The 12,876-nt window shown below is 44.1% G+C and overlaps 1 protein-coding gene across 2 annotated transcripts; it reads left to right on the top strand.

Annotated features, from left to right (window-relative positions):
• Positions 1-78: 78 nt before the first annotated feature.
• LOC110485685 (coiled-coil domain-containing protein 151) lies at positions 79-10,251 on the top strand. Of its 2 annotated transcripts, XM_036949342.1 has the most exons (14): positions 79-344; positions 890-1,011; positions 1,234-1,311; positions 1,446-1,625; positions 1,806-1,841; positions 1,989-2,090; positions 2,273-2,398; positions 3,448-3,570; positions 5,909-6,055; positions 6,410-6,570; positions 6,858-7,014; positions 7,162-7,311; positions 8,320-8,404; positions 8,499-10,251. In XM_036949342.1, the coding sequence occupies exons 1-14, from the start codon at positions 266-268 to the stop codon at positions 8,627-8,629; spliced, it is 1,677 nt and encodes a 558-aa protein (XP_036805237.1). In that variant the 5' UTR covers positions 79-265; the 3' UTR covers positions 8,630-10,251. The 2 variants fall into 2 exon arrangements, with proteins under 2 accessions (XP_036805237.1, XP_036805238.1); XM_036949343.1 differs by lacking the exon at positions 1,806-1,841.
• The last annotated feature ends 2,625 nt before the right edge of the window (positions 10,252-12,876 follow it).

Below are 12,876 nucleotides of genomic sequence, written 5' to 3'. Positions count from 1 at the left end.
AAATACATAATTAAAGTGAGCTGAAGTCAAGTCGGTGCTGCTTTGTGGTTTGCTCTCCAGGTTCGTGTTCGGTCTCCAGCCTCGACCTGATAGGAAAGTCAGTGTACATGTTGCTAGGCAACGAGAGGCCATCCGAACGACGGTGTTTTCACGCGAATTCCGCTCATACAAGGACAAAACTACCTAAAAGTGCGTCAGTTTGCATCTAATGCTAGCTAGCTACTTCTAAAGTCGACTATTAGTTTGTGACTAGTGCACACTGACAATGCCGTTTAGCGCCGAGGCCATTAAGCTGCCCCTTCATGACCAAATAACAGAACTGCAGAGGAAAATTCAACTTCTTGGTAGGTTAAGACTTGCAGCAGGCTAGCTAGGACCGGTAACTTATGCTTGTTAACTAGCTAGGCCTAGTTGTGTGTGTAAACGCCATGTTGAATAGCAAATTCAGACTTTGCATTAGCGCTATCTTGCTAACATTATACTAAAGATTCTTCGCCAACGTTACCTCCATCTGTGAGGTTACTTACAGGTTCATTTACTCTCGCTGAGAAATGTATGGCCACATGAAGCTATGATGAACGATAGAACGTTAACTACTAGCTACTTTGTTGCAATCATTTTGCAAGGTCAGGTGATGTGTAGGCTATGTTGCCAGCAAAATGGGCTTAGCTAGAAATAGTAAAATGCCTGTTGAGATATTTAGCCTACCTTTCTAGCCATTAACACCCCCTGAGTAATGGAGAACAGTTTGAGACACAACAATATAAATGGCATTCAACTTTTTATGTAACAGCTAGTTAAGTTCCCTGTTTCTTTGAATAAGGCTAAGAGAAGGCCAAAAGTCAGTCAGAGAATGCTGAAATAACGAATTTGTGAATTCGCCCAACAGAGGGCGACAGAAGTGCATACTATGAAATGTCTCAGTCAAGCATCAAGAAAAACAGGAATTCTATCCTTCAGCTGAGGCAGGAGAACAAGAGACTACATAAGAAGTTGGCTAACGCTCTTGCTGTAAGTAAAACCGGTTATTCTATCAAAAATGTTTTGGTTTCAATGCCCAGCTTGTACTTCCCAGGTTGTTTTTCCCTGTTAGAATGTTGGAGTGCATGGTCATATTCAATAGTGCACATCGTAACAAAACATTTTGGAACTGAAAATGAAAAGAAGCCTTTATTATTGGAAAAGTTGAGGTAGTCCTTCCCTGTTACAGACCGTTTTCTTTCTCTCTTCCAGGGGGACGAGCAGGTGATAAAGGAGGCCTTCCAAAGCCGAGGCATGGAGAAAGCTGCCTTCAGAAACATGTCAGGGAAGGTGGGGACATCGCAAACACATAGCTGTGTTAGTTTGATGTATGTGTATTTTTTATGTATTATTGACTATCATCTGTAATGCAAATTGCCCATTGGGGATAATCAAGATGATCTACTTTACATCCTGGTGAGCAGGCTGCTCTCAAGGTGCTGGACCAGAAGGTGTGTGACAAGATGAAGAAGCTGAACGCTCTAAAGCACACCACCCAGACGCACCGTCGTCGCCTGGAGGACCTACAGACACTGTACCAGAGTATGAAGCTAGAGAACAGGGGACCAGAGAGAGACACGGAGAGACGCAGCGAGGAGGCCAAGGTACTATTTAGAGACAAACAGTGCAGCAGAGGGTGCGACTGGAATGGAACCCTATTCTCTATGTAGTGCAGGACCGACTGACTGACTGATTGATTAACTGACAGACTGACTGACAGACACACACACACACAAAATAGTAAATATAGTGGAGGTGACTGATGTGTTGCCCTTGGTCCACAGAGTGAAGGAGAGGCGGCTGAGGAGCATCCCCAAAAGGTTACGCTCTTTCCTTCCACGCTGCCTCACCCCTCTGATTCTAGCCAGTCTTATCTACAATCAGAAACTTTTCAAACACTTAGCATGCCTTGCTCAGGATCAATCAACCGTCTATAAGTGTGTGTGTGTGTGTGTGTCGTCTTCCAGAACTTGCGGGTGCTGGAGAATCGTCTGGAGAAAGCCCAGCTGAAGTGCCAGGAGGCTGAACACATCATGAGAGGCTATCTGAAACTAAAGGCCCACCTACAGGTTAGTCCTAGCCTGGTCCCAGATCTCTTTGTGCTGGTCCCAGATCTCTTTGTCCTGTGTGGCTCAGTGGCTAAGTCGTGGGTTCAATTCCCGCTGGGGCTACCCATACGGAAACGTATGCACTCACTTACGTAAGTAGCTTTGGAGAAAGGCGTGTGCTAATTGGCATATATTATAATTAGGAGGAGAGCCTGACCTTCCAGTCCCAGCTGGATAAACTAGAGGCTGAGATCCTGAGACAGAGACAGGAGCTGAAGGACCTGCAGGTCCTGAACAGTGACGCACTGCTCTCCAAAGACACTGCCAAGGTGACCAGCACACATACACACTCCTCTCTAAAGACACTGCCAAGGTGACCAGCACACATACACACTCCTCTCCAAAGACACTGCCAAGGTGACCAGCACACATACACACTCCTCTCCAAAGACACTGCCAAGGTGACCAGCACACATACACACTCCTCTCCAAAGACACTGCCAAGGTGACCAGCACACATACACACTCCTCTCTAAAGACACTGTCAAGGTGACCAGCACACATACACACTCCTCGCCAAAGACACTGCCAAGGTGACCAGCACACATACACACTCCTCTCTAAAGACACTGGCAAGGTGACCAGCACACATACACACTCCTCTCCAAAGACACTGCCAAGGTGACCAGCACACATACACACTCCTCTCCAAAGACACTGCCAAGGTGACCAGCACACATACACACTCCTCTCCAAAGACACTGCCAAGGTGACCAGCACACATACACACTCCTCTCTAAAGACACTGCCAAGGTGACCAGCACACATACACACTCCTCTCCAAAGACACTGCCAAGGTGACCAGCACACATACACACTCCTCTCCAAATACACTGCCAAGGTGACCAGCACACATACATACTCCTCTCCAAAGACACTGTCAAGGTGACCAGCACACATACACACTCCTCTCCAAAGACACTGCCAAGGTGACCAGCACACATACACACTCCTCTCCAAAGACACTGCCAAGGTGACCAGCACACATGCACACTCCTCTCCAGGGACACTGTCAAGGTGACCAGCACACATACACACGCCTCTCCAAAGACACTGCCAAGGTGACCAGCACACATACACACTCCTCTCCAAAGACACTGCCAAGGTGACCAGCATGGGTATTATTATTGTAACTGAGGACTGTCCCGTACCTCTCCCCCTCATGCATCACCGTACAGTCATTGATGTGTCCATCGTGTAAAGTCCAGCTGTCTGAGTTTACGGCTATTTGTTGTGAGTTGAATGCTTTTCTTTGCTGTTTGTACGATTGACAGTAGTTAATTGACTCTCTCGGTCTCTCTCTTTCTCTCTCTCTCAGGCAGAGCTGCAGCGTCAAGAAGAACAGATGTATAGGGAGAGGAAGGACAGAGAGTGTATCCTCACCCGTTACAAGAAAGAGGCAGAGGACCGTAAGGCTCAGGCTGAGAGAGTGGAGAGAAGGGTTGGTCCCCACCACTTTACACTTACATCCATAGAATAACAATGACAAGAAGGGATTTTCCTATTCAAGTCAACGTTCCATGATGGCTGGACCGGCTGCCATATACGGTGTACCCAGGGCCGTTTCTAGCATTTCGGGGGCCCTATGCGAGATTTGGTTGGGGGCTTCCCCCACCTAGCGGGCAAAACATTTCAGTGGCCACCCTCTTGGAAAATTGTCAAGTTAATGACCTGCAATTCTACATGTTTTTCCATGGGGCAGAGAGAATATTTAGCCGTTTTAAAACTTATGTGATTCTACTAATTTTGGCCCCTGGGCAGGTGCCTTGCGTGCCCGGTCAGTAATTCAGCCAGGAATACTACAAGGTTTAGATAGAAACTTACCTAACAATCTTAACATGTTAGCTGACATGGATAATTGAGTGACTGTCAGTGACTGACATAACAAGAGAAAAACTGCTGATACACAACCACATATCAAAATTGCACCTTGTGTGTTCTACTATTGTAACTAACAGTAAGTTAAGACCCCGACTGACTTCCTAAAACAAATCTAAATAAATGTTGTGTTATGCATAGAGACGCGGCACTGGGTGTACCCATATCAAGGAATATAACATGAGGTGCTGTGTCCATTCTATTTAGCTATATACAGTGCCTTGCGAAAGTATTCGGCCCCCTTGAACTTTGCGACCTTTTGCCACATTTCAGGCTTCAAACAAAGATATAAAACTGTATTTTTTTGTGAAGAATCAACAACAAGTGGGACACAATCATGAAGTGGAACGACATTTATTGGATATTTCAAACTTTTTTAACAAATCAAAAACTGAAAAATTGGGCGTGCAAAATTATTCAGCCCCCTTAAGTTAATACTTTGTAGCGCCACCTTTTGCTGTGATTACAGCTGTAAGTAGCTTGGGGTATGTCTCTATCAGTTTTGCACATCGAGAGACAGACATTTTTTCCCATTCCTCCTTGCAAAACAGCTCGAGCTCAGTGAGGTTGGATGGAGAGCATTTGTGAACAGCAGTTTTCAGTTCTTTCCACAGATTCTCGATTGGATTCAGGTCTGGACTTTGACTTGGCCATTCTAACGCCTGGATATGTTTATTTTTGAACCATTCCATTGTAGATTTTGCTTTATGTTTTGGATCATTGTCTTGTTGGAAGACAAATCTCCGTCCCAGTCTCAGGTCTTTTGCAGACTCCATCAGGTTTTCTTCCAGAATGGTCCTGTATTTGGCTCCATACATCTTCCCATCAATTTTAACCATCTTCACTGTCCCTGCTGAAGAAAAGCAGGCCCAAACCATGATGCTGCCACCACCATGTTTGACAGTGGGGATGGTGTGTTCAGCTGTGTTGCTTTTACGCCAAACATAACGTTTTGCATTGTTGCCAAAAAGTTCAATTTTGGTTTCATCTGACCAGAGCACCTTCTTCCACATGTTTGGTGTGTCTCCCAGGTGGCTTGTGGCAAACTTTAAACTACACTTTTTATGGATATCTTTAAGAAATGTCTTTCTTCTTGCCACTCTTCCATAAAGGCCAGATTTGTGCAATATACGACTGATTGTTGTCCTATGGACAGAGTCTCCCACCTCAGCTGTAGATCTCTGCAGTTCATCCAGAGTGATCATGGGCCTCTTGGCTGCATCTCTGATCAGTCTTCTCCTTGTATGAGCTGAAAGTTTAGAGGGACGGCCAGGTCTTGGTAGATTTGCAGTGGTCTGATACTCCTTCCATTTCAATATTATCGCTTGCACAGTGCTCCTTGGGATGTTTAAAGCTTGGGAAATCTTTTTGGATCCAAATCCGGCTTTAAACTTCTTCACAACAGTATCTCGGACCTGCCTGGTGTGTTCCTTGTTCTTCATGATGCTCTCTGCGCTTTTAACGGACCTCTGAGACTATCACAGTGCAGGTGCATTTATACGGAGACTTGATTACACACAGGTGGATTGTATTTATCATCATTAGTCATTTAGGTCAACATTGGATCATTCAGAGATCCTCACTGAACTTCTGGAGAGAGTTTGCTGCACTGAAAGTAAAGGGGCTGAATAATTTTGCACGCCCAATTTTTCAGTTTTTGATTGTTAAAAAAGTTTGAAATATCCAATAAATGTCGTTCCACTTCATGATTGTGTCCCACTTGTTGTTGATTCTTCACAAAAAAAGACTGTTTTATATCTTTATGTTTGAAGCCTGAAATGTGGCAAAAGGTCGCAAAGTTCAAGGGGGCCGAATATTTTCGCAAGGCACTGTATCTACACTTCTTACATATCACTTAGTCTACAGAGTAAATGTCCTGACGTCTGCCCCCTTCCCTCCAGGCCCAGCGGGCAGCCATGCAGCCTGACGAGCTGAGTAGCGATGCCCAGCGCAGTGCCACCGGGCTAGGGGAGGAGGAGAGGGCCATCTCCACCTTCGAAGAGGCCTTCAGACGCATCAAGGAGGCCACGGGGGTCACTGACACACGGGTACGGAGAGGAGGTCATTTAAATTATTCTTTCATTTTGTGTGTCTTTGTATGCAAGTGTGTGCGTGGTACATGTGTGTTAGTTTGTCTATGCACCTACTGTATCCATGTGTGTGTATGCAAGTGTTGTGTGTTCTTCAGCTATTTGTGTGTGTGTGTGTATTAATCTATATCTGTGTGTGTGTGTATCAATCTATATCTGTATGTGTGTGTGTATTAATCTATATTTGTGTGTGTGTGTATTAATCTATATCTGTGTGTGTGTGTATTAATCTATATCTGTATGTGTGTGTGTGTGTGTATTAATCTATATCTGTGTGTGTGTGTGTGTGTGTTGATCCGTGTCCCTATGCAGGAGGTGGTGGAGAGGTTCATCTCCCAGGGAGACACCCAGCAGCACCTGGAGGATCTGAAGAAGGAGAACCAGAGAACCCTGCTACAGCTGAAGGAGGACAGGGACCATCTGCAGGAACACTTCCAGGACATCAAGTACTCCGGGGAGACTAAGCTCTCCAGGTCAGTGGGCAGGGGTTAGAGGTCAAGGGTTAGGGATTACACAGCAAACGTAGCAGACCAGAGAAGTTGTAAGCGGATGCTGACACCTTCAATGGAAGGTATTATTTATTAAAACAGTGACCCTCAGAACAGATCCTTGAAGATTGTAAATTGTGGGAGAACTTGTGGGAGAAGACCAATCAAGCAACTTGTGGTACAGAAGTTGGTCTGAAAGGTTCCTCTCCTAGTGTTGAGTTGAGTGTGTCTGTAAAGTCATTCTGATGGATATTTCTTACTGTCTTCTACAGTGGTCAGCAGATGCTGGAGGACTGTAAGCGCCACCTGCAGGCGGAGCAGGGGAGACGCGACGCCACCAAGGAGCGTCTGGACTGGCTGACCCGTACCCTGAACACGGTCCGGGCCGGGGTGGAACACCTATCTGACAAACTGCAGCACATCAAGCTGGTACAGAGAAGACTCCATTAACAATATAATGTACACTGACCTGAGACCTGTCAGATTCTTTAGATCAAGTTGAAACCTCGTAAATAAATGTGAAGGTGCTCAGAAACATTACGTCAATTGTGTCCTCAAACACCTCCCCTCCTCCAGGGTGAGCGACCGGAGCCCCAGCTGCCCCCCGGCTCAGAGGAGTACGTGGTGGAACTGCTGTCCCAGTCAGAGCAGAAGCTGCTGTTATTGCAGGAGGAGCTCCAGGGGAAGGACCTGGCCGCCATCATGAAGGAGATGGAGGAAGAGGAGGTGAGGAGGAGGGGAGAGGAGGAGAGGTGGGGGTAAGGGGAGGGAGAAGGGAAGGACATGGCTGCCATGATGGAGGAGAGGATCAGAGATAGGACTCTTCCTTATTCGTTAAACATTGACTGTTGTTGCCATAGAAATTGAATGAATGGAAAAGCCCCTTAGACCAGGGCAATTTGACAGTACACATGTGTAAACTCATTATTTTTTCGGTGGTTGCTGCTCCCAACAGTGAATGTGGTATTGTAGAGACAGACAGGTGTTTCAGACAGTACATGGAGCATCTACTCAAATAGGTCCTGCCAGGGTAAAGCTTTGTGACCTGAAACCATCTTCTTATTTTCCGTCCATTCGCTACTGTACTCCAAGGTTTTTGCCAGCCACGCCAGGCAGACTAGATGCTACATACAGACCATGTTCTTTAATCTGTGCACTGGTGCTTGAATAGCTTATCTGTTCCTGGATGGAAATACGGCCATTAGGTGTTTGATCTTGATTATTAACGAGTCACAGCCAGCCGGCCACCTTGAAGTCACCCCCTGGTGTGTGTTTGAGAACACTGTGTTCAGGAGTCAGAGGGTACGGGTTGTTCAGGAGTCAGAGGGTGCGGGTTGTTCAGGAGTCAGAGGGTGCGGGTTGTTCAGGAGTCAGAGGGTACGGTTTGTTCAGGAGTCAGAGGGTACGGTTTGTTCAGGAGTCAGAGGGTACGGTTTGTTCAGGAGTCAGAGGGTACGGTTTGTTCAGGAGTCAGAGGGTGCGGGTAGTGGTACACCATTAGCTCTTGTGATGTAGCAATGTCTGTCTGGGATTCTCTAATGACGCTGGCTTTGACTGGTCTCAAGTTGTATGCCTTTACATTTTTAAGGCATAAGCCCTGGTCCCAGATCTTTGTGCTTTATAGCCAACTCCTATGGTTGAATAAACAGATCTTCTTGACTAACATGTTCCCTTTGACATCTTATTATGATGAGAACAAATGTCTCTCTGTGTCTGTGGTTTTGTGTCTGTCAGTTCCATGCCAGCATCGAGGGGAAGCTGCCCCATTGCAACACCCGCATCAAGCTGCCTGAGGCTCAGAGACAGGACCCATATGATGGTGAGATGGGATCAGACGCATAATTGCATACACACCCACAGATACACAGACACACTTTATCTCGCGATCCCTCTCCCTTTTCCCTCTCTTTCAGAAGAGGAGGAGAGCGGGGACGATGAAGGTGACATTATCACCAGGGCGATACTGAAGCACCAGTCTCAGCTCATCATCGACTCCAAGACTAAGAGGAAGACCAGGACCAAGAAGAAAAAGGGCAAGCTCTGATCCTAGATCAGTTAGGCTGGCTAGAGGCCACAAGAGCCATAGAAATATAATTGCTAGAATGGGGAGTTTGTGTTTAGTGTGAGGTCATAGGTCATATTTATGCCCTGGATTGAGTGAAAATACATTTGCTTAGATGGCATAGGGGACTTGAGTGAAATCTTACTCCTCACATATAATTCTTCAGTTAGCTAAATAATTATATTCCTTATTAACTAATGGAATGCACAGTAAATGTATATTGTATATTTGGGATGATACTGTAGCTAGGGGAACGTTGTGGTGGCAGATCATATAGTACCTTGCAGTCATCACATTACCTACTTTATGGAAGCAAGATTTGATTTTATCACACAGCAGTTCAACACAAAATAATTTCCCACTTGCACCACTGATTTGTAGATTATAAAATTGTAATCAAAATAGGAATGAAAATCAATAAAAAGCTTGATTTGAAGAATGACTCAATCTTTGGATAGGTAAGACCGCTCTAATGCAGGGGTGTCATACACACAGCCCGTGGGATGGTTTTTTTGTATAATATATCTTTTTTTTAATCTGCATTGAAATGACTTAAATATTGAAACTGTAGGAATCAGGGCTTGACATGAACCTTTTTAGCCTTTGGACAAGTAGGACAGATTTTTTTACTTGTTTACTGAAGTCACTTGTCCCCCCCCAAAAAGGTCTTTATCACAGGCCAAAAGGGTGAGTGAAAATGAGTGAAGTACACATATCCGTGGGAATTAGGGGTGCTGAGGGTGCAGCAGCACCCCCTAATAAATCACTTTATTAATAAATGAGTGATTAAATTAGTGCACTAGGCCTTTATTACTCCTCTTTGATTACTCCTGTATGATTACTCCTGTATGATTACTCCTGTATGATTACTGCTGTATGATTACTGCTGTATGATTACTGCTGTATGATTACTGCTGTATGATTACTCCTGTATGATTACTCCTGTATGATTACTGCTGTATGATTACTGCTGTATGATTACTGCTGTATGAATACTGCTGTATGATTACTGTTGTATGATTAATGCTGTATGATTACTCCTGTATGATTACTGCTGTATGATTACTGCTGTATGATTACTGCTGTATGATTACTCCTGTATGATTACTCCTGTATGATTACTGCTGTATGATTACTGCTGTATGATTACTGCTGTATGAATACTGCTGTATGATTACTGTTGTATGATTAATGCTGTATGATTACTCCTGTATGATTACTGCTGTATGACCCTGTGTGTGCGGAAGTGTGCAGATGGAGCAGTGACACAGTCAAGGATCGCTGGCTGTGGGTCTTGTGATGGGTTGTAAATCATCATGGACTGCAGAGCAACTCTGCTCTCCTCACAACTGGATAACTATACACTGATTCACATCTCGGCTACTTACTATATGCCAGTATGTGTTGTAGGTAGGTTTCACATTGCTAGGATAACATGGAAATAGGTCTAGGCCAACTATGCATCATTTCTTTCATAAGCTTTCCTCAGCGGAAGCCTAAGTTTTCTTTTGACTCATTATATTTGTCCATCTTGGTATTGCTCAATTTCTGTTCTTGTGGCCTAAAATATATGTAATTCAAAATAAAGCTAAGAATGAAAATAGCATAGACTCCGACTTTCATAATTATTCCCATTTGAAAGCTGCAACTTTAGGACATTAAACACTTCATTAGAATCGTTTGGAAAATACTCTTCATAACTTTAATTTGTCCATGCTTTTATGATATTTCACTTAGTAGGATTAGGCTTTTGGTCGTTCGGGTTCGCATTCCTAGAATGCATGCATCATTTCTGTCTTATAATGCGTTGGTCAACTGTCAAGGTTTGTTCGAAATTCTCATTCGATTTTTATATCTTTCTATTGTATCTTATATCTCTCTCATTATTACCTTAGGCCTTCCACGTGTTTGGGTTATTCAAAAACAACTTCAAACTTTCTGAGATAGCCTAGAACTCCGTTAGATGAATTCAATGTTTGATCATGAAATTGCGCGGCAGGAGAAACCTAGCATGCATTTAGCTGAAAGAATGGTGTACTAGGCCAAGTCATATTCATATAAAATGGAGAGGAAATAGAACATTTGGGATTCTGTAACAATAAAACACCGGAGTGTCCGCTATAAAAAAATACTTTGACTATTGGCCCAGATCATCTGATATTCAATAAAGATTAAAAAAAAGATTCTGACTCTTAGCTGTCTACATTGTCCTCTTGCTTTTTGTAAATATAACATTTATTGAAATAGGCTATAGCAAATACCCTGCTGTCTGATCCAATTCTGATCGGAGTAATGGTTTGATATTGTGATTTTTTTACTGAAATCTATATATTCTGGTTGTCCGATTTTTTAAAACTTGCACCATGCAAGTGGACAAACCTTAAAGTTGAGCCTTGGAAATGATAATGGCCCTACATCTGAAGTCTCTTCACTCTGCCCAGATTCATAACCGTCATCGGAAACGAAAGCTAGACAGTCAGGGAGCATGGGAAAATTCCAAAAGCAATGGATAGAGATTTTTGCTAATTTGACTGCGAGGAAACATAATCAATTTAAAGTGAGGCCCTCTTGACCTCGGGGAAGACTGAATGCGGCACTCCTGCTCTAATTTTGTACAGGGTTTCCCAACTGCGGGTCCTCAATTTATTTGTAATTATGTTCCGATCTCCTGACCATCCACTCAGGAAAAAAATCTTCCTGCGGCTGAATCTACTTGATGATCCCTCATTTAGTAGAATATACAATAGAAAAAACGGTTGAATTAGTCATGCTATGCTTAAGTTCCAGTGGCGTGCCGTGGGCCAGGGGCCTGGGCCTTCAGTGAGGTCCTACACAGTCCCACCCGAATTAATCCACCTCTTATTACCATCATTATGATGCCATGGCTCTAGAAACTATACATTTAGACAGAAACACAGTATAACCAGACGTTGCGTCACCTTGAAATTGACATTTTTATTCAGAGAATTGCAGGGGAAGAGTACAATACCTTTTCATTGTGCAGCTCCGTTGCCCTGCGCGCTTGTTCGTTGAGCTGTAGATCCACTCGGGTGTCCCCAAAAGTTTTCAAAAGCACCATTGCTTGTAAGTGCCCAGCCGTACTTTGGTGTCTCGTTGCTGCCTTGGTTAGACAACTCAAGTTTGCAAAGCCAGTGTGGCTCCAAACACCAAATCAATCACTTGCAAATAACAGGCATTCCCAGCAGTACAGTTTGCAGTGCTTCTCGGAGCCTGCAAGCCATTGATAGCGCTCGTAGTTGGAACTTTGAAAGTGGTGAACGAACCCCTTTCCCGCCTGTGACAGGCTTTGTAGCGTCGGCGTCGGGCGACCTCTCCTGACAATGTCTAACTTTTCTTGAAATGTTTGTCTTGAGAATGGCGTTATAATTATATCCTCGACCAAATCGATATCTTCTCCTCCTTCCGCCATTGTGGGTTGAAAAAACAGTTTAGTAGTACGCAAATGAATTTGTTTATCAAATTCAGTTTCCTAGTTCTGAGGTTCTGCATAGACCTGCCCATATAGGACCTGCCTCTCAATATTGGTAATCCAATCAACGCACTACGCCTGCTAGCTGGCTCCTGTGTAACACTGGAGCCAGCCAGCAGGCGTACAATAGCCAACTCTAAAGCTGATTGGTTGACACTAAATTTTCATTTCCATTCACTTTAAGCCACAAGCGCCCGCACTGTTGATTCTGAAGGCCTGAGGGCAGATTTTAGACCCCTGGCAACACATGATGGCTGAATATGATTGGATAAAAGATCTAACATAAAGACCAGCCCTCCAAATCTCAACCTGGGGCTGGAAGCAGTGCAACCAAGAGGAAAGCTATGAAATTAAGAGTATAGCTCTTACTCTGGGGAATAATTTAATACATATTTGTGGGAAAATATATTTAAAAATATATATATATTCTGATGATGTTTAGGCCAGCAGAGAAGGCCTTGCTGGCCCTGACGGCCCACCACTGTTCATTTCCCTATTTCTCCGTAAAGTTGGTAAAAGAAACTCCATTTATAACAGGCCATGTTGTTACAACAGAAATGTTATACGGCATCTTGTTGGCACAACAGATATTCTCTCTATTTTGTACTGCTTATTTACTTCCTCTGTTTTAGCAAGAAAAGCTAGGCTGTTCTCAGATCTGTTTGTACTGTCTTGCCAAATCATATGGTCATTGTCATGCCAAACATGGTAGCCTACCCACGAAAACATTTCCTTCACT

The sequence above is a fragment of the Oncorhynchus mykiss genome, chromosome 17, assembly GCF_013265735.2.
Source record: "Oncorhynchus mykiss isolate Arlee chromosome 17, USDA_OmykA_1.1, whole genome shotgun sequence".
Taxonomy (NCBI): Eukaryota; Metazoa; Chordata; class Actinopteri; order Salmoniformes; family Salmonidae; genus Oncorhynchus; species Oncorhynchus mykiss.
The sequence above is the reverse complement of the archived record's forward strand: the minus strand, read 5'-3'. Positions and strand labels throughout refer to the sequence as shown.

Bases quoted from the DNA above. Each gene is read 5' to 3' on its own strand.
- LOC110485685 (XM_036949342.1), top strand. From the start codon at position 266: ATGCCGTTTAGCGCCGAGGCCATTAAGCTGCCCCTTCATGACCAAATA. The intron at 345-889 runs GTAGGTTAAGAC...TTCGCCCAACAG, and splicing joins GAGGAAAATTCAACTTCTTG to AGGGCGACAGAAGTGCATAC. The intron at 8,405-8,498 runs GTGAGATGGGAT...CCTCTCTTTCAG, and splicing joins GAGACAGGACCCATATGATG to AAGAGGAGGAGAGCGGGGAC.